The following is a 27,742-nucleotide window of genomic DNA, read 5'->3' as shown; positions in this document are numbered from 1 at the left end:
CGCCACTTTGCTGATCTTTGAGGGGCTCTATTCTCCCCCTAGTTACCCATTTGTCCTTAATGTATTTATAAGAACCATTTGGATTCTCCTTAACCCTATTTGCCAAAGCTTTCTCATGTCCTCTTTTTGCCCTCCTGATTCCCCTCCTACTGCCTTTATACTCTTCTAAGGATTCACTCGATCTATCCTGTCTATACCTGAAATGCGCTTCCTTCTTTTTCTTAACCAAACCCTCCATTTCTCTAGTCATCCAGCATTCCCTACACCCACCAGTCTTCTCTTTCACCCTGACAGGAATATATAGTCTCTGGATTCTTGTTGTCTCATTTCTAAAGGCTTCCCATTTTACAGCTGCCCCTTTACCTGTGAACATCTGCCCCCAATCAGCTTTTGAAAGTTCTTGCCTAATACCATCAAAATTGGCCTTTCTCCAATTTAGAACTTCAACTTTTAGATCTGGTTTATCCTTTCCCATCGCTATTTTAAAACTAATAGAATTATGGTCGCTGGCCCCAAAGTGCTCTCTCACTGACACCTCAGTCACCTGCCCTGCCTTATTTCCAAAGAGTAGGTCAAGTTTTGCACTTTCTCTAATAGATACATCCACATTCCTCTCCATCTAAACCCTTAACACCACAGCTGTCCCAGTTGATGTTTGGAAAGTTAAAATCCTCTACCATAACCACTCTATTATTCTTAAAGATAATTGAGATCTCCTTACAAATTTTTTCTCAATTTCCTGCTGACTATTAGGGCGGCCTAAAATACAATCCCAATAAGGTGATCATCCTTTTCTTATTTCTCAGTTCCACCCAAATAACTTCCCTGGATGCATTTCTGGGAATATCCTCCCTCAGTACAGCCGTAATGCTATCCCTTATCAAAAATGCCACTCCCCCTCCTCTCTTGCCTCCCTTTAGATGCTTCCTGTAGCATTTGTGTCCTGGAACATTAAGCTGCCAGTCCTGCCCATCCCTGAGCCATGTTTCTGTAATTGCTATGATATCCCAGTCCCATGTTCCTAACGGTGCCCTGAGTTCACCTGCCTTCCCTGTTAGGCCCCTTGCACTGAAATAAATGTAGTTTAATTTATCAGTCCTACCTTTGTTCTCTGCTTTGTCCCTGCCTGCCCTGACTGTTTGACTTGCTTCTTTTCTCAACTGTACCAGTCTCAGATTGATCACTTTCCTCACTATCTCCCTGTGTTCCCCCCCCCCGCCCCCCAAACTTACTAGTTTAAATCCTCCCGAGCAGTGCTAGCAAATCTCCCTGCCAGTATATTATGTCCTCTTCCAATTCAGGTGCAATCTGTCCTCCTTGTAAAGGTCACTTCTACCCCAGAAGAAATTCCAATGATCCAAAAATGTGAATCCTTCTCCTATACACCAGCTCCTCAGCCATGCATTCATCTGCTCTATCCTCCTTATCCTACCCTAACTAACTTGTAGCACAGGGAGTAATCCAGATATCACCACTCTCGAGAATGTCCTTTTTAACTTCCTGCCTAACTCTCTATGTTCTCCCTCCCTCCAGAATCTCATCCGTTTCCCTTCTTATGTTGATTGTTCCAATGTGTACAATGACCGCCTGCTGGGCCCTCTCCCTCTTGAGAACATTCTGCACCCTCTCTGAGATATTCTTGATCCTGGCACCAGGGAGGCAACACACTATTCTGATTTTTCGCTGCTGATCACAAACATCTGCCTGTACCTCAGACTAGAGAGTCCTCTAACACAATCAATCTTGTGGAACCCGGCGTACGTCTCATTGCATTAGAATCTGTCTTGATGCCAGAAACTTGCCTGTTTGAGCTACATTCCTCTGAGAATTCATCACCCCCTATGTTTTCCAAAACAGCATACTTGTTTGAAATGGGGATAGCCATAGACAGCTCCCTCTCCTACCCTTTCTGGAGTTAACCCATTTACCTGACTGTATCTGCAGCTTTTCTCCCTTCCTATAACTGCCATCCATGACACCCCTTGCTCTTGTAAATTCCTTATTGCCTCTAACTGTCGCTCCAACCGATCCATTCGACCTGAAAGCATTCGCAACCAACAGTATTTATTGCAGATATAATCCTCAGTAACACACAAACTCTCCCTGAACTCCCACATCTGACAAGAAGAGCATATCACTCTATTAAGGGCTAGTTTTGCTTCTTCCAATCTACAGATCCAGAAAACAGCACCATCTTATTTCTCGACAAAACATTGCTCCAGGCTAACTTAATACTTATGGCCTATATTTTTAAGTTTAATCAAGAGACATATCTCAAATAAAACATATAATCATGAAAGAACCCACTCTACTCATTATTGTAGATTTCCAGCAAGGCTATATTTAAAAATATTCTCTTTATCTGTTTCTGTGCTGTGACCTCTCCCAAACAGGTTCCCCCAAGATCAGTTGCAAATTTCACTGTTTGGAGAGCATCTGGGAAAATGAACAATGTCCAGCGATACATGAATTCAAACAGCAAAGGCAGTAACTGCACAGGTTCACTGCTGTGTCAGTTAGCAGCTTGGGTTTCTCTCTCTCTCTCTCTCTCTCTCTGTCTCCTGGCCTGACCTGTGCTCCCTTTGTCTGTCTCTCTCTCCCTTTTAAAAGTGCCGTTGTTTTGACTTTTCATTTCTCCAAAGTTCCACAATAATGCAACAGCATATAAAACAGTAATTGCTGCTGCTGTGGTTCTGTTCGCCGAGCTGGAAGTTTTTGTTGCAAGCGTTTCGTACCCTGGCTAGGCGACATCATCAGTGCTTGGGAGCCTCCTGCGAAGCGCTTCTTTGATGTTTCCTCCGGTGTTTATAGTGGTCTGTCCCTGCCGCTTCCGGTTGTCAGTTTCAGCTGTCCGCTGTAGTGGTTGGTATATTGGGTCCAGGTCGATGTGTTTATTGATGGAGTTTGTGGATGAATGCCATGCCTCTAGGAATTCCCTGGCTGTTTTCTGTCTGGCTTGCCCTATGATAGTAGTGTTGTCCCAGTCGAATTGCTGCTCCTGGTTTTTGAGGAAATCACCTCCAACACCTAAAATACATCAAAAAAGGAGCAGCCTGTTACAACCAGAAATTTTTCCTGTCCTCTATCTTGAATTACCCAGAATCGAGTGAAAACAATCCAAGTTTGTCCAACCTCTCCTTAAAGCTAACACACTTCAATCCAGGCAACATATTGGTAAACCTCTTGCACCGTCTCCAAAACCTCCACATCCTTCTGAGAGTGTGACAGCCAGGACCCCACAGTACTCCAAATGTGACCTAACTAGTTTTACACCACTGCAGCTTGACTTACCAACTTCTATACTCAATGCCCCGAATGATGTAGGAAAGCGTGCCATATGCCTTCTTTTCTAAGATGCATTGCTTTCAGTCTTTGGTTTCTGGTTACTAGACTGATCCCTGTGTTGATGGGATTATCCTAAGGGACTGAGCAGATTGGGGTCGTGTTCTGCAGTGTTTGGAAAACTGCGAGGCAAGCCAAGTGCTTATAGGGCTCAACAGTCTGAATATAGGAAGGATATTTCCTCAGGGTGGGTGCGGGGAAGAGCACCACAGTCTGAGATTAATGGGTAGATCATTTTGGATTGAAGGGAGAGGGAGTTTCTGCACTCTGAGGTTGTGAACCTTGGAATTCTCTGCTCAAGTGGGCTGCAGAGGTCCAATCACTGATCATCTATATTCACGCCAAATACTGATCGATTCCTGGATATTAAAGCTATCAAGGGATGGTGCAGGAAAATGGTGGTGAGGTAGAAAATCTGCTAGATTTCATTGAATAGCAGAATAGGCTCAAGGGGCCCAATGGCTTCCATCTCCCAGTACCTGTGTTCCTCGTCTATGTTCCTGTTCAGGCTTGTTTTTAGAGCCCTTTGCACTGTTATATTGATTATCTTGTTGCTGTTCCCTCCTCTTCAGAATTTCCTTACCGTCCTTTCCCCTACTTTATGAAAGTTTACTTCCTTGCACAGATGTTACTGCCATCGTTCACCTGCAAACCACCTCAACTCTGCAGATTATGACTTGTTTCTTTTCATTCCCTTTACTTAAAAAAAAAAAAAATCTTGCTGCGTTGCTCGAAGAGGGAGTATATAGAGAATTCATAATTTTAAATGTAAAGACTCGAAAGTTAGCAGTGTAGAACAGACCCCTTAAAGTTGCACCTTGTAGGTGAGAATGGTTGACTGCTGCTCTCGGGTATGAGAGGTTTGAAATAAAATTGATTATTTTCTCCACCCAGTATTAGGCTATCTGCTGCCTTAAGGAAAAATAAAAATTACAGTTTCAAAATGTGGGGAGTTTTTCGTTTAGCTTTTCTTAAAAGAAAATCATGCAGCTCGTGTTTGCTTGTACAATAAACTGTAATAAGACACCATTTTATGTGATTGAATAGTGCAATATTCTCAGTAATTAAGCAATCATGTGCAGCACATTAAAAGTACATTAGTTTTTGTATGTGCAATGTGTAAAAGAACAGATCAAGGTCAAATGTAATTGGAGATTGAATTTATTCTTGGTGCAAGAGCAGTGGCTGTCAGCTATGGTCTGCCTCAGTCCTGGTGACTCTGTGCACATTGTCTGGTATTTGGCTGCTGTTTTATTCAAACCCATTGCTCTACCACTGCCTCCTTTTGTATGGAGGGGTTTTTGTTGACTCAGGATTGGATTAGACAATCTAACTTTCTGCTGCAAGAAGCAAAATATCAGTTTTGACTTCTGTCCTCCGAACGTTAAAGCCCAACCTCCTCCAAAAATGTAGTTATGACAGAGACAAGTCTCTGCAACAGCCGAGGGCTGGTACCACTCCTTCCCTCCTACTTGATGAAGAGGAGACTGGGTGGCCTCCTCTTAGAAGTAAAAACAAATAGTAAGCGTGAAAAGACTTGTACGTTTGTCTCCTTTGTTTGACAATCCCTGTGCCCACAATCAATACATATTTTGAAGGCAATTTGGCATTGTGGTGGATTGTAAGTAATGTTTAAATAGGGCACAATTTACTGAACTTGTGCTCTTGGCAGATGCCAGGTTGAGGTAGTGCCAATGAGGTGTTTAGCTGGTGCCTTGCTGACAGTGAGCTCATGTGGTACTCAATTCAATATTGCAGATTTACTGCTTTTTAAAAGCTGACAATGTGTGTTTGTTGTAGCTGTAATGGAGTTCTAGTGACATGTCCCCCTTGGTGCAACATTGAGAAACGATTATTACAGTTTCAACGTTGGTGTGTATTTTCATGTGATTTCATAGGATGTAACATCCGGTGAGTCCTCCCAATGTCAACCTTGACACATTAAAGTGGGATGGTGGAATGGGCCTTGTAATTATGGAGTGCTTCATTTCATTGTTGACTTTTCTTATTGAATTGCAGTCAAAGGCATTAACTTGGCCTGAAGGTAGTGTTCTCCTCTCATTTGGAAGGTCATGGGAGTTCAAACTTTGTGGGTAGAGATTAAGTGTTGGATAGCTTTGCCTAATCTAACAAGAATTAGAGCCACTGATGTATCCTCAGAGAGCCAGTGAGTGGATCAAGGACTGATTTCAGCACAGTCTTTGGTGGTAGCTTCATGTAGTGCACCATTACTGATGCTGCAAGGCTGTAATATCTCTTACACTACAGGTCGTGCTGCTATAACACGACAGCTGTGTTTCTCTGCAAGCTTGCACTATAGAAAATCATGCTGTAGAAGATCGCTAATAGAAAATGCTATGCCAGTTCAGTAGAAAGTTTGCATTATCCAAACAATCGCCACAGTTCAACAATTGTGTTATAGCTAATTCACACTGATGAAATGCATTATAGCAGAATGACCCATACTTCATTTAAATAACTGCAGACAGTCACTAAGTAAGCAGCCTATTGATGGTATCATGCATTGCTACCAGTTTATATAGTTTTTTGATTGAGTAGACATTTGCACTGATCTGCTGTTTCAAATAGAAGTGTTCCAAACACCTCGAGACAATCATTCAGTGCTGACCCATGATGTCCTCAGCCAGTAAGAGAGGCAGATGTGAATCTCCCAAGGTGAAACAGAAACAGTTTGAGATCCTCTGCTCAAGGGTGTAAGTGTTCACAATGGAACTGCAAGAAGAAAATTGAACCCTCTGTCAACAACTCAATGACAGATTAACAGACCACTTATCTCGCAATGGAAACTAGTTTCTCTATTTGCCTACAAAACGAGTGATGCATTTCAAAAGCAACTCATTGAGTAGAGGGCTGCTGGCTGGCTGTGCAAGGTATTATTGTGTTGCTGATCTGTAGGCAAAAGCAGCGGCTCAGTTTTGCAGAGCAAGATCCCACACTCTGCACTGACATGGGATGATTGGCTGGTCTGCCTTGACATTACTGAGGGAGAGTTGTCAGCCAGGACAGTAGAAAAACTCCTTGCTTTTCTTTGGAAAATCAGCAATGGTGTCTTCAACTTGTGCCAGCCAGCTTACAGTATACTGCACCCTTTTGAGCATGCTCTTCAGTCCAGGAGTGGGAATTGAGCCAATGGCTTTAAGATTTATGTTCAGATTGACAAGGTGACATTTGGCCCATTGGAAACTGGAGTAAGGGATGGATATGCCCTAATCTACTTTGGACAGATAGTGTCCACTCTCCAAATTTCTCCAAGTCCACACTTTCTACAGAGAAAGTTGTGACTTCTTGCAGTGAAGTTGTGATTTATTGTTTGAATCCTGAGTTTTGCACACCAGTCTCTAAGGCAACGGTAAAGCTCCTTCCTGGGTGGCATTGAGCAAGGATTATCTGACTTGTCCATGCATGTTGTTGAAGAGAAATATCTTTTTATATTATATCTCTTGTTTGGTTTCTTTCGTAGTCTGAAACCAGTAGTTGAAACCAAAGACTCTGAACTCGAAGAACGCTCCATCCTTGGGATCTGAAATTTAAAAAGCAAACATTGGAAGTAAATAGTCCATAAAATGTTGGGTGGGACCCTTTGGTAGAAGAATTTCAAGGTGTGGTTTGTGCAGAGCCTCTCCCTGTTGTGACTTGTAGAAGTGAGATTAGTGAATGAATCTCATTCTAATACAGTGCGTCATGGCTTCTGGTGAACAAATGTGTGAGCTTCTAAATCATTTACTCGCTGACTGAACGGTCTGTGAACCATGCACACCACATGTAAATACCTGTCCCTTCTGATTTATTCATGGCAAAATAACTACTTTTGCCTCACTGCGGTTTAGTACAATGCATCTGCATCTTAAGTCCCTTTAAATTTATTTTCCTTTTCATGCTTTGATCTGCTGCATTCTATTCTCCATGTCTATAAATCATATTGTCACCTAATGCATGACAAGAGGACAGAGAGGAGTAGTCTTCACTCAAGACATTGCTAAAATGCTGTAGTCACCTGTTGGATAGGAAACTTTTGTAGATGTCACTGCCTGATTCGAGTCACACTAATAAATTTCTCTTTAGAATTCTTCGTATAAATGGGAGAAATTTGCATTCAGTTCTGGTCTCCCTGCTATGGGAAAGATGTGAAACTTGAAAGGGTTCAGAAAAGATTTACAAAAATGTTGCCCGGGTTGGAGGGTTTGTGCTATAGGGAGAGGTTGAATAGGCTGAGGCTATTTTCCCTGGAGCGACTGAGGCTGAGGGGTGACTTTTTTTAGTGGTTTATAAAGTCATGAGGGGCATGAATAGGGTGAATAGTCAAGGTCATTTCCCCAGGGTAGAGGTGGCCAAAACTACAGGTTTTACGGTGAAAGTGAGGGGGTAAAGATTTAAAAGGGACCTAAGGGGCAATTTTTTCATACAGAGGGTGGTGCATGTATGGAATGAGCTGCCAAAGGAAGTGGTGGAGCTGGTACAATTATGATATTTAAAAGGCATCTGATGGGTATATGAATAGGAAGGGTTTAGAGGGGTATGGGCCAAATGCTGGCAAATGGGACTAGATTAGTTTAGGATATCTGGTTGGCATGGATGAATTGGACCAAAGGATTTGTTTCTGTGCTGTATAGCTCTATGACTCTATTTCGTTGATGCATGTGCTGAGAATTGCCTCGGCTTGCAGAAACATGAATTTCAATATTCCCTCCTACACCATTGATTAGTTACTAGTCTCATCTTGCTTTGGCACATAGTTCACTGGAAGCAGGTGCTTGGGATGAGGTGTGGGGGTGGAATGGGACAGGATAGAAGTAGACAGACAGTGGAGCCAGTAACCTCTTTGGATTTCAGAAATTGATCAAGCCTAGGTCCAGTTTTTTAAAAAAAGTTTTTGTTTTGTTTCATCTACCTGTCACTGACCACAAGAATGTCCTCTGTTTTGCTGTACAGCCCAATGTGGAATCTAAACAATTACTGTTTGGTATTATTGTACCATCTCTTAGAGGCCTATTTGAAGATTATTGAAGAATGTTGGACTGTACTTAGCTGTTATCCCAATTTTTCTGGCTCCAGTGGAATTTGATGGAGAGTTGTTTCGTATGCATCATGACAACAATTCCTGCTGCAATTTATGTTGAATAACCTTCTACCACAAGCAGGATAGACACACCACCTTGGTGCGCAGTTAGACATAGCTTTGTTTCAATCTCTTGCACGGTGGCTCAGTGGTTAGCGCTGCTGCTTCACAGCACCAGGGATCCAGGTTTGAGTCCAGCTTCAGATGGCAGAGTGGAGTTTGCACCCTCTCCCTGTGTCTGCATGGGCTTTCTCCAGGTGCTCCGGTTTCCTCCCATAATCCAAAAACGTGCAGGTTAGGGCGGATTGGCCATGCTAAATTGCCCATAGAGTCCAGGGATGTGCAGGCTAGGTAGGTTAACCGTGGGAATTGCAGGGATAGAGTAGAGGGCTGAGTTTGGGTGGGATGCTCTTCAGCGGGTCAGTATGGACTCGATGGGCTGAATAGCCTGCTTCCACACATTGGAATTCTATGATACTGTTATTAAGGAAGGAAGAATTAGAACTTCAGTATGTAAAAACTTGATCACAAAACAACTGAGTCAGATGTGAAGTCAGCAAGTGTGATAGCAATGGGAGAGGCTTTGTGCTGAATCACTTCAAAGTGTGGGAGTCTTTGACCCACCTGTTTGTATGCTAAGGGAGTTAACCATGGCACCAGCATGGCGATCTTTATCTGTCTGAAAATACTTTCATTTTGCTGACTATTTCACTGTAAGCTTGACTTCTGAATGGGACAGTGATGGACAGATGGTGTATAATGTACTGAATGATATGGGGATGAACCCTCTAGAGTGTGAGTCCCAGTTTTGATTACTGGTTCCTGAAGAATTGATTGATCCTCTGGATTTAGATAGTCGATCTCTGGGCCTCTGTGCTGAGGAGGAGAGAAACCATTCGTGTTGCCAACTCTGGAGGTGCTAAGGTCCCACCAATGACCTGATGACTAGGGACTCTGCAACTAGAAACTCATTTTTTTAAGTCTTCCCTCTTTCCCCTTGGATTACTAAATACAGACCCGGCTGCAATGCGTTGCACTGACCTGTTGGTTCCGAGAATCTACACAGGCATTGCCATTTGCAGAGGACCTTTCAACTTTACAAAGGCCGTTCTCTTCCTCCAGTTTGACGCTCTCCATTCCTCTTTAAAGTCGAAACTGTTGTGCTTTATTTCTTAAACAGCCACCTAATGTGTATGTCTATCTCTCCATAGGGTAGAGAGACTTGGAGTTCCTTTTGGTGAATAATGCCAGCCATGGAGTGCTCTCTGCCTGGGATGTAAATGTAGTGCATAGTGCCTTCTACTGGCCAGTTTGGGAATGGCATTGACCAATCCATTGATTGCAAGTTCCCAACCTCATTTTTAGCTAAGGAAGCCTGAAGGAAGTAGTTAGGCTTTTAGTTAAACATCAGATGGGAGATGAAGTTTTCTTGACTTAGGATCTTTTGACTTGAGCATTATCATGTTCTGCCAATATAGGACTGTTTGCAAGCATATGGTATGACTGTTTAAATCACATTGAAATGCATCCTTGCGTGAGATGGATGGCCTTAGTGTGGGTGTTGGGAGTCACCTAGACAGAGGTCCCAAGACCCCGCGTTGTCCCTCTTCAGGAAAGACATTGTGCCAATTTGGCACTTGACTGGGCACAGTGGAGAGGGGTGGGGTGGGAATGCTTCACTCCCACCTTGACTTGAGAGTTGGCAGCTTTTCATTGCCTGGCAGTGTCAATAAGGCACGCATCCAAAGTGCAGATTGTCTAGGTTGTGAATGAGCGATATGGAGTGTGGCGATGATTGGGGAACGGTGAGTGTTGATTGGTCCGTCACAGGGTAGGATTTGTGGAGAAGGGGATTCGGCAGAACGGGCTGCACAAGGATGGGGTGATGGTAGCTGTCAATTGTCCACTCTCTCACTCCATGTACTTCTTCCATCTGCACACCTGCAGGCAAGCTCGAGAGTTTGCTTCCGCAGTTTCCTGTTAGCCGGATCCTCTATCTGCTCCCGCGTCAATGTTAGTAGTAGCAGGACCAGTGGGCATTAATTGTCCACTCATGGGTCTCAGTTGGCGGTGGGCAGGGACCTGATCTGGGAGAGGTGGGTTGGTGGCAGCCACTCCACCTGGTACCCTCCCATCTGATGAAATGGCTTCCTGTCAACATGCACCATGGGGCAAGGGCATTAATTCACTGTGTGTGTGTGTGTGTGCGTGTGTGTCTCTCTGTGTCTCTGTGATGATTGCGACTGAAATGAGGCTTGGCATGCGCGAGAACAGTGCCCTTTGAACGATCTCAAAATCATCGTCCAAAGCCCACTCCAAACTTCTTGAATTGCTGGAAGGTTTGAGGCCTGAATTGTTGGAGTTGGTTAATTTTAACAACTGAGCCTAGCTTGGCTAATTGTATAAAATGAAATTTCATCATCCTGACGTTTTCTGTCAGCTGCTTAGAAGAAGGGATGTCACTTCCTCATGAGAGTTGAAATATGAGTCACTTCCTTGGGTGATGTGGGATGCTGCTTTGACCCACTTCAGTATGTCAGACCTTAAAGGAGATAGTGTTGTACTGAAGAGACACTCTCTCTTAATGTACATCTCAAATGTGGTATCTCCTGCACTCGAATTCTCAACTGTTAACTCGACGGGAATGCTTTGAGCCTCACTGTGGCAAATTATGCTGCATGGTTAACTGATTTTCAGATTGATCTGTAATCCAATTTATGCAACACCGGTTTCACGTTAATTTTCAGTTCACAATTTGAGACTGAGTTCTCATTTAAACAGTTCCTTATGACATCTGTCCACTGTCCTGTGGCAATGAATTAGTCTGAAATGTAGTCTCTGCTTTATGTAACTGAGTCATTGATCACATTTAGTCGCATGAGGTCACAGACTGCCTCATTCCACCCGAAGGTGAAGGACCAATTTCATAGAATCATAGAATCCCTACAGTGTGGAAGCAGGCCATTTGGCCAATCAAGTCCATACTGACCCTCTGAAGAGCAGCCCATCCAGACCCAACTCCCTATCCCTGTAACTCTGCATTTCCCATGGCCAATCCACCTAACCTGCATATCTTTGGATTGTGGGAGGAAACCAGATCACCCGGAGGAAACCCACGCAGACCCGGGGAGAATGTGCAAACTCCACACAGACAGTTACCTGAGAGCGGAATGAAACCAGGTCCCTGGGACCTGGAAATAGTACTTTGGATTTTTGACCGCACTTCTTTTTTAGGGCATATCTCCTCACCTTTATTCTTGATGCCTTTGCCCAGTCATCCACAAACCCAGGTGAATTCTCTGGGGACATGTGTGCTGAAGGAGTTACCAAGCTCATAGTGAGAGCTGCTGTCTGCTATGTTCAACATGTCAGCTGCTATTTCCTTGCAGAAAGTGTTATTGTACCAAGGTGTCACATAGTGGTGAGTGGGCGGTTCATGTCTGTTATTCCATACATCACGAGAACTCACTGTTTTACCAGACTCAACGGAGTGGGATGGGGTCCCTATAAAAGATTCAAAACATATCACCACATAATGAAGGGGAAAATAAGACACACGGTCTCTCTTCCACTCTTGTATTGCAGCTACTTATGGATCCACGTTAATGGAAGCTGGATAATGATAATAAATACCTGGGGATATAAATCAGATCAAAATACTCCAATGTGAAAAGTACTTCAATATGAAAAGTCTTGTTCAGTGGCTAAACTCATGCAAAAGTCCAGAGACAGTATATCAAATATTGAGTTGAAATACTTGCAATCCATAATTTTAAACATTCATTGGTCACACCCTTTAAAAGTAGCAGGTAGTCAAAATGACTATGCAATTGAGTGTTTTTCACAGATTCAGCAGAAATATTGTGGGGTACAGTAGCTTAGTGGTTAGGCTAGTAATTCAGAGGTGAGAGTGTGGTGCTGGAACAGCACAGCAGGTCAGGCAGCATCCGAGGAGCAGGGGAATCAACGTTTCGGGCATAATCCCTTCATCAGGAGGGCTGCCTGACCTGCTGTGCTTTTCCAGCACTACACTCTCGCCTCTGATCTCCAGCATCTGCAGGCCTCACTTTCTCCTGGTAATTCAGAGGCTTATACTCATGGTCTGGAGATGAGTTTAAGTCCCAGCAAAAGAACTGTGGATTTTGGAAATCTGAAACGAAATCCCAGAGTGCTGGGAAGACTCAACAGGTCTGTGGAGAGAAAGCAAATTTAACATTTCGGATCCAATGACCCTTCTTCAGAACTCTGTTTTTCCAGCAATGCAGTGACCTGAGGAAATTTAAATTTAGTTAATTAAGTCTGAACCTAAAAGCTAGTGCCAGTAATGATGGTGATAAAATTGTTTGTATTTGTTGTCATGCCAGTCTGTCTTGCTCGTGTTACTTTCAGGAAGGAAATCTGTCATTTTTACCCAGTCTGGCCTGGCATGTGGCTCCAGATCCACAGCAATGTGTTTGACTCCAAAATGCCCGAGCAAACCAGTCAGTTCAAGAACACTGCCCACTTCCCTGGGCAAGTAGGAAGATACCATGAATGCTTGCTTTGCCCAATTGACAATGTTCAATTCCCATGAGTGAGTACAAGGGGCATTGACAGTATGGATAATGGGATGATGCTTCCCCTTCTGGCAGAGACTCAATCTAAGGGACCCAGTTTAAAAATAAGGATGGGAGAGGGTCTCCTGTTGAAGATGGAGAGAGCTTTTCCTCAGGGTAATCGGTCTGTGGAAGAAACCCAGAGAGCAGTGGAAACAGGGCCGTTGATTATCTTGAAGGCTGGGTTAGACTCTCACACCCTTTCCTGGGATATAGCTCACCCCCAATTGCTCTTGAACTGTGGCTTACTGCGCCATTTCAGGGCACAGTTAAGAGTCTGGAGTCATGAATAGGCCAAGCCAGGTAAGGATGATTGGTTTTTTGCAACAATTAATAGTCTCAGTGACAGTGGACTATGAAACTGGCTTATTATGCCAGATTTTTCAAATTGAATCCAATCACAGCCGCCCGGATGCAGCACCAGCAGGGCGTTAGAGGGTATACGTGTGGACAGTAGAGTTGATGCCACAATCAGATTAGCCAAGATCTTATGGAATGATAGAACAGACCAGGAGGGCCGAATAGCCTCCTCCCACTCATCATTCTTTCATAATACATGTACTGACTGGGAGTGTTTCATACCAAACCTCTTGACTTGGTGTGATATTTCAGTAATCATTAGGGCCTGCCCGCTGGATATTGTAGGATTGACTGCGGAGTGCTGCTGTGCAAGTGATCTTTCATCCAGTCAGCATTCTTTTATAAAGTGGCTAAGTTTGAAACAGTTTCATAACGCTTTATCAGCTGGCTTTGTCTTTTATAATTGTGTCAAACAAGCTTGTGAGAACAAACTGTCACCTGTGAATTTTAAAATGAGATTTACTTAGCCCTGTCTCACTGCCTGCTGTCATCGTCCATTTCCCTTTTTATCGCTTGGCTCTCACAGGGAGTGGCTCTGAAAATAACTGGGTTAATCCCATTTGGTTGGTAAGCAGTTGGAGCACACTACCTGGCAAAGTGATTATGCTGCTTTGCAAACTTGCAATCTCTCGTTAAATCAGAGCAAGTTAAAAGTTTGATGGGCAACTTTTTCACGCAGAAGGTGGTGCATGTATGGAACGAGCTGCCAGAGGAAGCAGAGGATGCTAGTACAATTAACATTTAAAAGGCATTTAGATGGGTATATGAATAGGAAGAGTTTAGAGGAACATGGGCCAAGTGCTGGCAACTGGGACTAGGTCAGATTGGTGTGGACAAGTTGTCTGGTCGGTGTGGACACGTTGGACTGAATGGTCTGTTTCCATGCCGTAGGACTCTGATTCTTATCTGCCACAATATCCTCTTGAGTATGCAGGCCCCTTGTTGGGATTTGTTGCATGTTCAGGAATGTCGAGTTTGAGGAGGATCAGATCCTTTCATTCCTTTTCCGGAATTAGATTTGTATCCAGTTTGGACTAAATCCACTCTGTTTTCACTGTAATGGTTTGGACGCACTGTCCTTAAATCGTCATCCATTTTGTTCTTCTTGCGGATGCATAGTGTCACACAATGGATAGCTGATGTGGAAATATTGTACAATGGATATTGTGGGCAGTGGAGGGAATTTGAAGTAAGTGGAATGTAATTCTGGATTAGCAGTCAGCATACACCGGTGTGGTAGGCAAATACACTCTGAAAAGTCAACAAAACGCCTGGGAAGATTCTATCCTGGAATGAACCATTGGAGAAAAGCCGAGCCACTTAAATTGAAGGAAATCTTGCAGAAGGGATAGAACGCAGAAAGAGTCCCCCCGGCCCATCGTGCATGTGCCAGCTCTGCAAATGCACGTCGTTACCCACTGTCCATTGCCACACGGTGAGAAGCTGCTCCTCCAGTCACAGGCTGGATCTCTGTCATGCTTGCTGTTGATTAAGTTCACTCATGAACCCATTGTCAATTACTTAGAGAGGGAACCAACCTGTGTTTGGAGGAGTGCTGAGGACTTAGATAAGTAACATCTGACAGTGAGGGAGCCAGCGGGGAATGGGAGTTTGGTGGAGGGCCAAGAGTTGGGAGGGCTCAGATACTGAGGGCTAGTAGTCAACAGTTGCTTTACTCCGACTGGGAGCAACCTTTTAACCAAGGCAGCCACCTGGGTCCCAGAGTGTTGGGGAGAAGGAGGAGGCTGCGAGGGGAGTATGGAGGGGGCAGTGGTATGAGAGGACAGACAGGGAGGCTGCAGTGGGATGTGGGATAGCATGAGACAAAAAAGGGGATGGGAGAGGATGGACATTGCAAAGAAGTATTTCAAACCCATCACTGAAGGAACACACCACCTACTAGCAGTGAGGAAAATCTGAAATCGCTGGAGTAATGAACAATCTACAAATTATGGTCCTTACACTGGATTAGCAATCCGGAACCCTGGACTAATAATCTGGGGGCTTGGATTCAAATCCCACCGTGACAGATTATCAAATTTAAATTCAACTAAAAGAAAATGGATTGAAAAGGTTGCCTAGTGGTGCCCATGATGGTTGATTTGTCACAAAAACAGGTTCACTAATATCCTGTAAGGAAGGAAATCTGTCGTCCTTGTCTGGTCTGGCCCGAAATGTCAATTTTCCTGCTCCTTGGATGCTTTGCTTTGCTTTTCCAGCACCACTCTGATCTAGATTCTGGTTTCCAGCATCTGCAGTCCTCACTTTTACCTACATGTGACTCCAGACCCACAAAAATGTAATTGACTCTCAACTGCCCTCTGGGCAATTAGGAATGGGTGATAAATGCTGACATAGCCAGCAATGCCCACATCCTGTGAATGAATAAAACAAAAATGGATATGATGATTCTAGCCTAAGCCTGCAGATGTGCAGGAGTGACTCTGAGTAACAATGTAGTGGTGATGTACAGAATGCAACATATCGAGTTACATTGAATTCTGAGATCTGAGATACATTAACAAGGCTCGTAACTGGTTAATGCAGCCTGACCTTGTGAAGATGCAATGGAATCATCTTAGTTGCTATGTTACCAACCTGGAAGGTGTGATTAAGGTGATGGCTTTTTGTGTGTAGAAGCGTGTTTCAGTTATTTTGGGAAAATAAAATATTGCTAGCTTACCCTTGTGGCCTTGTGCCAATTTAAATACCGTGACATTTTGGACATCTGATGCTTTCATTGTGTTTTGTGGCTTTAAGATTAATGGATGGTTGATCATTATTGAGGGAATTTTTGAATTCTTCAAAATCTGCTTCCGTGTCAGTCTAAACACTGCACGCAAAATCACACATGCTGTTAGTACTGTAACGCGGGTAATGTTAGCACATGAATATGTCATCTCATTGAGGAGTTGAGTGAGAATGTGAAAGCCTCCAGAGAAGCAGTCAAAAAATAAATTAGTGCCCTAGGGATCTTTCACAGATTAGGACTATTGCGTATACCACACATCCCTGAAGACAACTGAGCAATCGGTGGCAACTTGGCCATTTTACACAGTAGGTTAATGATTGATAGTAATTTGGCGGAACCTGCACATCTGTGGGATGCTTGTACTTGGAAGAGAGGAAGGGGGAACCAGACTCGATAGCTGTCCACTATGAAAGAATGATAAGCCCTTGGCACCAAGGCTTTGACAAAGGGTCAGTTAGACTCGAAGCGTCAGCTCTTTTTTCTCCTTACAGATGCTCCCAGACCTGCTGAGACTTTCCAGTATTTTCTCTTTTCTTTTCAATTTACAACTGACTTTGATCTCCACTCCCTGCTGGAGTGGACCTGGGAGTGCAGCAACTTGAGGTCAAGACTGGAAAAATGTTTCTTTTATTTTTAAAGTCTTCAGAATTTTGGGATGCTGTCTTCTCTGAGCGCAGATGACTGTGTGAAGTTTATCCAAGGCAATGCCCTTTGAACTTTGCTTCACTCAAGCAGCCAATTGAATGGTTCTAGTGCTTCCATCTAGGAAGGATGTTCTTGAGTAGGTCTCGGCATATCCCCTGCTACCGGTGATAATTTTCAAGCCTTTTGTTTCAAAAGGAGGCCAGCTGTCAGATATATTGGGTTTTCATATTGACCAGCTGTGAGGTTACATCTGGAATAGTTGGCATTTGCTCTGTGCCAATTAGCTGAGCAATGACAATGCAGACTCCCCATCTCTTCCCCACTCCAATGGAATCTTGCCAGAAGCACATCGAGAAACCAAAGGAAAAAAATAACCCAACAATTTTGTATCTCAACTTTGTTTTTCAAATCATTTTCTGTTTGCTGTAAGTATTGCTGCAGCCATCAGGAACAGTGAACACTCACGGTACACCCTTCCAGCTCATCAGGTTAAATGCTCATGAACCCATTTACTGGTTGCTATGGTTATCCTCACCAGTCTCCAAAATTCTTTTTATTTCCATTGCCTCAAGGGAATGCCATGTGAGCACAAGACTGTACTGTCAATTATGAGCTCAGCACGCTGCCATTTTGTGCAAATTCAGAAGCACGTCCGAGAGTTACCAATAGAAGCAGAAATTGGATTGATAAGGTTTCACAGAATCAAAGTGATACTTTTATTGTGTCCAAGAAATAACTGCTTTCTGATATGGACCGGACTGCTTTCTATAATAGTGTTTCCCCAGTGAGTGCACAAATGAATGCTTTCAGTATGAGTCTGAATTATGAAGCATATAATGATGATACCTACACACAGCAGATGATGTGTGTGGAGCAAGGGAGTGCTTTTGCTTTGGAATATGAGCATCTCTAGCCCTACCAGAGGTTGCCCTTTTCCTTGAACTGAGTGGCTTGCTGAGAGACAATTTCACAGAGCAGTCACATTGCTTTGGTCTGGAATAACATAGAGGCTAAACTGTGTAAGGACAGCAGACTTCTTTCCTTAAAGGACATCAGTGAACTAGATAGGTTTTGTTAGAATGGATAATGATTGTGATGCTGGCCATTGCTGAGACTAGCTCCTATGTTCCAGATATATTGATAGTATCGAAATGCTACCAGTTGATGTGTTGGGATTTGAACCTGGGTCATAAAGCTTGAGTCAGGGCTTTGGGTTATTGGTACAAATTCCCCTGTGTATGGGGAATATAAGTCTTTAGTAGCAAACTGGATACCATTTGTTCCCAGTTCTGATTTAACTTTGATCAGTAGCCTCACCTTGGCCAGAAATTCATCTCTGAGGTCTGACATCTTCATCTCCATCTATATTGTACTTCTCTGAACTGCCTCCATCATTGGCTTTTTGAAGGTGGAGCAGATAGATAAAGTGGTTGAGGAGGCATATGGGATATTTGCCTTTATTAGTCAAAGCATTGAATACAAGACCAAGGAGATTATACTAGAGCTGTCTCTAACTTCAGTTAGGTCACAGCTAGAGGACTCTGTGCGCTGATCTGGTTGCCACTCTATAGGACGGATGTGATAGCAGCAGAAAGAGTGGAGACTATTCACTCAGGTTGTAGCTGGGTTGGGGTGTTTCACTAGTCAAGCATAGATTTGTTTTTCACATTTTGAGCAAACACAACTGAGCTGGACTGAGGAATGTAAAATTATGAGGGGTGGAAATACGTAAGATGGGAAGAAACGTTTTCTTTTATTAAAGGGGTCAGTAGCTGGGGTTGGGGAGGGCATGAATTTAAGAAGAGCAGGAGGTTTAGAGGAGATATAAGGTGAAATGTTTTTCATCCAGAGTGTGGTGGTTTCGATGAACACTTCAAAAATCATAGCATACAAGGTCCCAGGAAAATAGGACTAGAATAGGAGGCTGCTCGATGTCCAGCTCAGATGTGATGGGCTGAAGGACCTCTTCCTGTGTGGTAAAACTCTATGACCGAGTCATTCTTTAGTTTAAATTGGTTTGGTAGAAGCTGAAGAATCCACACTGAAACCTGTAACACGGGTGGCGTAGTACATCGATCAGCCTTCATTTTCGCTCATACATCAAAGAAATGAGAGGTTTTCTTTTAACCAGCCCAGCATGAAATGGATAGATGCAGTGGAGAGTCAGTGAAAAATAACATCAGGTGACCTACCCTCCTTCATAAGGTCTGAAATGGAGACATTCACATCTCAGCTACTGAAATAGCTGGATGCAGATGCAGCAGGGCCTGGGCAATATCTAACCTGAAACTGATGTATAACATTCTTGCCACACAATCAAAAGAGAATCAGACCATTGCCCCTTGACATTCTGCATCATTTCCATCACTGAATCCCTCACTATCAAAATCCTAGATCTTACCATCCAGTAGAAACTGAGATGGACGAGCCATATAAATGCAGTGGTTACAAACACAGGGGCAGAGGGTAGGAATCCTGCGGTGAGTAACTCACCATTTGACTCCCCAAAGACTGTCCACCATCTGCAAGGCATAAGTCAGGAATGTAATGGAAAACTCTTCACCTGTCTGAATGGGTGTAGCTCTAACAACACAACGTCGACGCCATCCAGGACAAAGCAGCCCACTTGATTGGCACCCCATCCACAAATATTTGCTGCTGCCACTATTGACGCTCAGTAGCAGCAGTCTGTACTATCTATAAGATGCACGACAGTAATTCACTAATAATCCTTAGAGAGCACCTTCCAAACCTATGGCCACTTCCGCTCAGAAGTACAAAGGCAGCCGATACATGAGAACTGATGAAGGTCTTATGCCAGAAACGCCAATTCTCCTCCTCCTCTGATGTTGCCTGACCTGCTATGCTTTTCCAGCACCACACTCTCAACTCTGATCTCCAGCATCTGCAGTCCTTACTTTCTCCATTGGAAAATCATCCCCTGTAAGTTCCCTGCCAAGCTGCTTTTCATCCTGATCTGGAAATATATCCCATTCCTTCAGTGTTACTGGATCAAAATCCTGGAATTCTCTCCTTAATGATGGTGTGGGTCTACCTACAGCACATGGGCTGCAGTAGTTCAAGAAGGCAGCTCATCACCACCTTCTCAACTAGGTATGGATAATAAATACTGGCCTTGCTATGATTATACACATTCAATGAATGAATGAAATGGTAAAGACAATACAAAGCTGATAGGATTTGATTTACCACTCAATTAGAATAAACTTGGAATGGAGCACATGGGGTGGTAATTTAGAAAGGGAGGAGATTGCAGGTGAAATGTTATGCCCACCCTATGGCCTGTTTGTTAATGAGAGGGATATTTAATCTGGGAGTAGGATAATGGATGGGGATTCTACCATCTTTTCTCCTCAGCTCTGATTTCTGTCCATTGGTGTCTTGCCACCAACTGATGCCCACATTGGAGCCTCAACCAGACATCTCTTGGTATTAAACCAGCAGACAAGGGAGGCGCGGTAGTAGTTTGGCGCACCGACTTCTACACCGCTGAGGCCAAACGCCAGCTCGCAGATACCTCCTCCTACTGCCCCCTTGACCATGACCCCACCCCCCACCACCAAACCATCATCTCCCAGACCGTCCATAACCTCATCACCTCAGAGGATCTCCCATCCACCGCCTCCAACCTCATAGTCCCACAAGCCTGCTTCTACCTCCTGCCCAAAATCCACAAACCTGACTGCCCCGGACGACCCATTGTCTCCACCTGCTCCTGCCCCACCGAACTCCTCTCCGCATACCTTGACACCGTCCTGTCCCCCTTAGTCCAAGAACTCCCCACCTACGTTCGGGACACCACCCATGCCCTCCACCTGCTCCATGATTTTCGCTTCCCCGGTCCCCAACGCCTTATCTTCACCATGGACATCCAGTCCCTGTACATCTCCATCCCCCATCACGAAGGACTCAAAGCCCTCCGCTTCTTCCTTTCCCGCCGTACCGACCAGTACCCTTCCACTGACACCCTCCTTCGACTGACTGAACTGGTCCTCACCCTGAACAACTTCTCTTTCCAATCCTCCCACTTCCTCCAAACGAAAGGAGTAGCCATGGGCACCCACATGGGCCCCAGCGATGCCTGCCTCTTCATAGGATATGTGGAACAGTCCATCTTCCGCAACTACACTGGCCCCACCCCCCACCTTTTCCTCCGCTACATCGATGACTGTATCGGCACTGCCTCGTGCTCCCACGAGGAGGTTGAACAGTTCATCGACTTCACCAACACCTTCCACCCCGACCTCAAATTCACCTGGACAGTTTCAGATTCCTCCCTCCCCTTCCTCGACCTTTCTATTTCTATCTCAGGCGACCGAATCAACACAGACATCTACTACAAACCGACCGACTCCCACAGCTACCTGGACTACACCTCCTCCCACCCTGCTCCCTGTAAAAACGCCATCCCGCTCTCCCAATTCCTTCGACTCCGCCGCATCTGCTCCCAGGAGGACCAGTTCCAAAACCGTACAACCCAGGTGGCCTCCTTCTTCAAGGACCGCAATTTCCCGCCAGACCTAGTCGACGATGCCCTCCACCGCATCTCTTCCACTTCCCGCTCCTCCGCCCTTGAGCCCCGCCCCTCCAACCGCCACCAGGACAGAACCCCACTGGTCCTCACCTACCACCCCACCAATCTCCATGTACAACGCATCATCTGCCGTCATTTCCGCCACCTCCAAACGGACCCCACCACCAATGATATATTTCCCTCCCCTCTCCTATCAGCATTCTGTAAAGATCACTCCCTCCGTGACTCCCTCGTCAGATCCACATCCCCCACCAACCCAACCTCCACTCCCGGCACCTTCCCCTGCAACCGCAGGAGGGCAAGACTTGTGCCCACACCTCCCCCCTCACCTCCCTCCAAGGCCCCAAAGGAAACTTCCATATCCGCCACAGATTCACCTGCACCTCCACACATCATCTATTGCATCCTCTGCACCCGATGTGGCCTCCTCTATATTGGGGAGACAGGCCGGCTCCTTGCGGAGCGTTTCAGAGAACACCTCTGGGACACCCGGACCAACCAACCCAACCACCCTGTGGCTCAACACTTCAACTCCCCCTCCCACTCCACCAAGGATATGCAGGTCTTTGGACTCCTCCATCGCCAGACCACAACAAGACGACGGCTGGAGGAAGAACGCCTCATCTTCCGCTTAGGAACCCTCCAACCACAAGGGATGAACTCGGATTTCACCAGTTTCCTCATTCCCCCTCCCCCCACCTTGTCTCAGTCAAATCCATTGAATTCAGCACCGCCTTCCTAACCTGCAATCTTCTTCCTGACCTCTCCGCCCTCACCCCAGTCTGACCTATCACCCTCACCTTGACCTCTTTCCACCTATCACATTTTCGACGCCCCTCCCCCAAGTCCCTCCTCCCTATCTTTTATCTTAGCCTTTTGGACAAACTTTCCTCATTCCTGAAGAAGGGCTTATGCCCGAAACGTCGATTCTCCTGTTCCTTGGATGCTGCCTGACCTGCTGCGCTTTTCCAGCAACACATTTTCATCTCTTGGTATTAGCTGAGTGGTAGGTGGAGTACTGATAACATTGCAGTTTCAGGTGCAGGAGTCTTGGGAACTTTTGTGATAATCAGTGTAGCTACGTAACTGATCAGATTAAAGGGTTGCGATATAAACAGGAAGGTGCATTCAATGTCAAATCGAGGACAGGAAGGGACATAAAGTTGGGGAGGCAGGAAAATAGATAAAGCGGCAAAGGTGATTTGTTTTTAAGCACTGCATAATGACTTTATAATTGTTCACTTTCTGGGAAAGAGCGTTTGGCAATGCTGAGCAATTATCACTTTGTTGTAGGGCTACCCACACTATTGGTAACCAGATTTAACTAACTCTGAGAAGTTTAATCAGCAATAACTGTTCAAAAGCAGCTGCTTCTTGGAAATTGTGGGAATGTGAAGGAGAAAATGCTATTGTTGCAACGATAATAATGCTGAAGCACCATAGTTGGCAGTTTACCAACCTGCCTCTTTCTCACTATTAGCCCTGGATGATCTGTGCAATGGTAACTGTGTGTTGTTCGAGTGCTGTTACTTTCTTCAGAACAATCTGCCTTAATGTGGCAGTCTGTGTTTGTGTTCTACTACAATTGTCCTTCCTATATACTTGTGTCAGTCAGTTGTAAGGTTGAACTTGCAGTCTGATATTTGGAACACCAGAAATAAAAACAAGACGTTTCTGATGTGGGCGGTTTCCTTCTGACTCACATTTGGTCTTAACTGTGGACCCAGCTGATGTTATTGCTTGGGAGGTCGGATCCCAGATTGAAACCTGGCTTGATGGGATGTTATTTTTGCTTTAACTGCACTGTAAAATGCAATGCTGCAGATTTGGCTTCAACATGTGCATTATGCAAAAGAAATGAAGAAGAATGGAATAAACCAACGTATTTATATTGTAACAAGTTTAAATGTTTTGCAACACATGGTATATTGCTATCCCATTCATCCCAACATCACCTTTTTCCAGTGCTCACACCAAACAGAATTCCCTTCTGTATCAGATCTGGAGGGTTTAACTTAACTGATGCTTCAATTCCCAGTCCCGAAAATCTGACAGCCTTTCCCTTGAGTCTTCATACAACTCAGCTCAGACTTAATGTTCTGGTTAGAAAATTTAAAATTAAACTCCTTACACTGAAGTAACCTATATCTGAAGAGTTCTAAAATATAGCCTTCTTCAAGAGAAAAGGTCTTACATGTCTAACTTTAACCGTGACTTCTACAAACCCTGAACTGAAACCAGACATTTTTGTCAGACTGGTTTTTGCATAAGCCAAAATAAGTCGCAATTACGTGTCCTTTAATCGAAGTTTAATGCACAATTGTTCACTCTGTTCAGTCAAAACTCAACCAATGAAAATAAACTTCATTTCTCACCAGGAAGTAAACTGTGTTGCATACTGTGTTTAAAAATAAATCCCCATAGTTACAGCAATACTTGGGAGATAATCATGAAACCACTTCACAGGCACAGATCAAAACCAGCATGCCACTACTTCAAAATCCAAATTTATATAATGTACAGAGGAACCTTGATTATCCGAATGACACGTGCGAGTACTTTGTATGGATAATTGAATGTTCGGATAACTAAATGCCGGATAACACAGTTTAGCCAAGCATCGGTACCTTGCGATCTTATTAAGACAATCCAAAATTTGGATAATTGAATGCTGGATAATTGAGGTTCCTCTGTATTATGCTAATGTATCAAGAAGAAAGTTTCTATTTCCTGTCACAGTACACTTTGAAAGGGGCAAAGCTGTTTCCTGCTGTCCAAAAGTTCAAATTAAGAACTGCATTTAATACTTGCAAAACCTTTTTGCTATGTGAGCCCATTTAACACCCCAGACTTTGTGACCCTCTTTTGGGCAAAGGTTCTTAATGACTTTTGGTCATTACATTGATCAGAACTATACGGTCAGTTCCACCACGTTTTTGGTGTGTCAACAAAGCAACAGTCACAATTCCCTTCAAATGGAACTAAGTTGGATGAGAATCGTGCTGAATGAGCCACTTGCAAACATAACATGTGCAGATGGAGAAAGTTGCAGCCACTTAGCCACAAACCCTGAGGAGGTTTTCCTCATTTATCTTGGGACATGCTGAAGATCTGATGGGGTACTGATGGAATTAGGAGCCTGTTATTGGTTTTAACTCCTTCCACTTCACAGGGCTCATTCTCAAACTGTTCCTGCTGTGTGTGTTACAGTTTGCCAGGGTGTGGATCCCTGATACAGAGGATGTCTGGAAATCCGCGGAGCTTCTGAAAGACTACAAGCCAGGAGACACAGTGCTTCATCTGAAATTCGAGGATGAGCAGGTAAACGCCAAGTCTTGCATTTTAAATCCATGATCGAATGTGCGCTCACAAGTTTGCCAACCCATGGTCTGCCAAATGAATAATTATTACCAACTTTGAAATGTATACTTGTCTTCCTGTCACAGAACACAGACGTGAATGTTTGCAATCGCTGTGATGTCCTCCATAAATAATCAAACTTTGCATTTCTTTTTCCCTTGCACTGAACAAGTCAAGATGTGTTTGTTTAAGCAGCAATAATGAGTTCATAATTTAGGAATCAGGGAGGGGAATTTTGGCACGGTGGTTCTGATTGAGCAGAAATAATTGAGGAACTGCAGACACAGTTTAGACCAGCAGGGATATTGATTCTGCAAACTTTTACACTCCCTTTTAAAATGGGTCAGCCGGAAGTTAGCCCGACCCACAAACTGGCTCAAATTCCAAATCAAATATGAACGTGAGGAGTTTCTGCTAATTTATCCATTTGCAGCCCTTCACGGAAGCTGTCCAGTTTTGGTTTTAATTCACCTTGTTTGGAAAATTTATGACATACCTCTGTTACACCCTGAGGTGGGACTTGAACACCAACTTTCTGCCCAAAGGGAGGGACATTACCACTGAGCTACAGGACTCTGAAGGAAACTTTGTTTATTAAGTGCTTGGGAATGAGCAGAAACTTTTTGAAAAGTTTTTAACTGTCAAATTCACGTGGCAACTGATGGACACACATACACCAATGGCTCTGATGAATGGTTATGCATCATTCTGTAAAGTTATTTTCAGTTATTTTAAAATCTGATTGCTCCCGGATGAACACCCTTCTGTTTATTTTTTGTGATGAACTCATTTTCAGCTCTATCGATAAAATGATTGCATGTTACTAATCTTCAAGCATGTCACAGAAATATTTCTAATCCAAGAAAGACAAGCAATTACGCTTTAAAACACTGACCTGAATGGGCTGGTGCATGAAAGATTTCAGTTTTGTGACGATGCAAGCAAGTTTGAACTGTAACTTGATTTGTAACATCACTTGGTGAAAATGAATCGTTTAGACCCAGATTGCCAATTGCACTCAGCATGAACCTTTTCTCCTTTGCCACCTTTTGCCATTTTTAAAAAGCTGCATTCAATATTTTTCTGTGAATTTACAACACAAACCGGCTCTGTGTATAAACAGAGTGCAGACCTTCTGGGCACGTGGAAATGTTCGTATTTAAAAAACATCAATTCTGAACAAATATCATCCCTCCCCTGGGCTTCATCCTAAACAGGGTTTTAGCAAAGCTGTTTCAGTTTGGTAATGAACTCCAAATGCAGCAGTGATGAAAAATTTCAGCGAATCACTTGCACCCAATGGAGCTTTACATCCTACCCAAACAAATATTGATTTGTCAAATGTCTTTAATATGTTGCTCCAATGCATTTGCAAGACTTCTGTCCATTGCTGGACTATGGCAGAGCCTCTCATCCACCAAACACAGGGGAGAGCCAAAGCCTAAAGCAACCTTGTAACTTGAGTAACAAACTGACAAGTTGGGCGTGGTCCAATCTGCTGAAATTTTGGAATTTCCAAACATAGGACCATGGACAAAAATGAATAACCTTCAGAAAGATGGCACAGGGGCTCAGTGGTTAGCACTGCTGCCTCACAGTGCCAGGGGACCCGGTTGGATTCCACCCTCAGGCGACTGTCTGTGTGGAGTTTGCACATTCTCCCCCATGTCTGCGTGGGTTTCCTCCGGGTGCTCCAGTTTCCTTCCACAATCCAATGATGTGCAGGTTAGGGGGATTAGCCATGGGAAATGCAGGGTTACAGGGATAGGGCAAGGAGGTGGGTCTGGGTGGGATGCTCTTCAGAGGGCCAGTGAGGACTAGATGGACTGAATGGCCTGCTGCCACACTGTAAGGATTCTATGAAGACATGCAATGTGTTTGTTGGCAGGGAGATGGGTGGTGTATTGATAATGTCACTGGATTAGTAATCCAGACGTCATGGTAATTACTCTGAGGAACACCAATTCAAATCCCACCAGGGCACCCGGTGGCTCTTAATTTCAATTAATAAATCAATAAAACTGAAAATGGCAATTGTCATTGGTTGTTGTAAAACCCCATCTGATATCCTCTAGAGATGGAAATCTGCCCAAGTTTACCCAGTCTGGGCAACATGTTACTCCAGACTTTCAGCAATGTGGTTGGCTCCAAACAGTCCCCTCTTACAATTGCACATCCCTATTTGTGCCTTCCCACCAGTGTCCACAGCCCATGGAAGAATAAATAAAGCCGACCAGTGTAATGGACCATTCCATACCCCCAGTAAATATGTCAAGGAGATAGCCTAGACCCTGACCTTTATCTTAACTAAAGGCAAGTGTAATGTGCTGTGTTTCAGATTAATCTGATCGGTCACACTAACTGGTTTTAAGCAAAGCACACTTGATTCTTACCCCCCCCAGTTAAAATACAAACACAAGAAAGACTTTAACTCTATTGAAAAACTTAACAGAATAATCGATTATTTAACTACTAAACAGCAACTGTTCCAACATAGTAACATCCCATAAACATACCCTTGGCGAAGGCAAATTCATAAAATGATCGTCTCTCATGTGTTTCTGGCAGCAGGAAGAGAACCAAGGGTTTTCACTATAACAGAGAGATGTAGCAGCTTCAAAACCCCAGCAACTACTGAAAATGAAACTAAAACCCTGGTTCTATGGGAGCCTGACTCCACCCATTCAGGCTGCTTCTTTTGTTCCAAAATTTTTAAAGACCCTAAAACCTCTCAAGCTGGTTACCTGAATGGCTTGGAGGAGACAGCCTAGTACCTATGGCTCAAAACCACTCTTCGAAACAATAACAGGAAAAACTACACCTCTTAAAGCCATAGCATCATCTGAACAGACCAGTTTCCACATTATAACCAAACCTGGGGGTCTTAATCATTTAGAAACTGACTACGAGCTTTTGGGGAGAGGAGTCTTTGTGCAGATGTCTCTGCCAGGAAATGGAACACTTCTCCACATTTCAACTTCTATCTGTATCCAATCAAACAGGTGTTATGGACTAGGCCGGGTCACTCAAAACATTCTTAAGCAGGCAGCCCAGCC

At 44.1% G+C, this 27,742-nt stretch overlaps 1 protein-coding gene across 6 annotated transcripts in view; it reads left to right on the top strand.

Annotated features, from left to right (window-relative positions):
* The window catches only part of myo5aa (myosin VAa), a 243,849-nt gene that overhangs the window by 42,593 nt on the left and 173,514 nt on the right, over positions 1 to 27,742 (top strand). For all 6 annotated transcript variants that reach the window (XM_087981139.1, XM_087981135.1, XM_087981138.1 and 3 more), the window contains exon 2: positions 24,537 to 24,647. In XM_087981139.1, coding sequence (XP_087837265.1) covers positions 24,537 to 24,647 — 111 coding nt within the window. The remainder of the gene's footprint in view (positions 1 to 24,536; positions 24,648 to 27,742) is intronic.

Source organism: Chiloscyllium plagiosum, unplaced genomic scaffold (genome assembly GCF_037043375.1).
Source record: "Chiloscyllium plagiosum isolate Xiang-an unplaced genomic scaffold, Cpla_swu_hap1 HiC_scaffold_39, whole genome shotgun sequence".
NCBI classification, from domain to species: domain Eukaryota; kingdom Metazoa; phylum Chordata; class Chondrichthyes; order Orectolobiformes; family Hemiscylliidae; genus Chiloscyllium; species Chiloscyllium plagiosum.
This window is presented reverse-complemented; position numbering and strand designations above follow the sequence as displayed.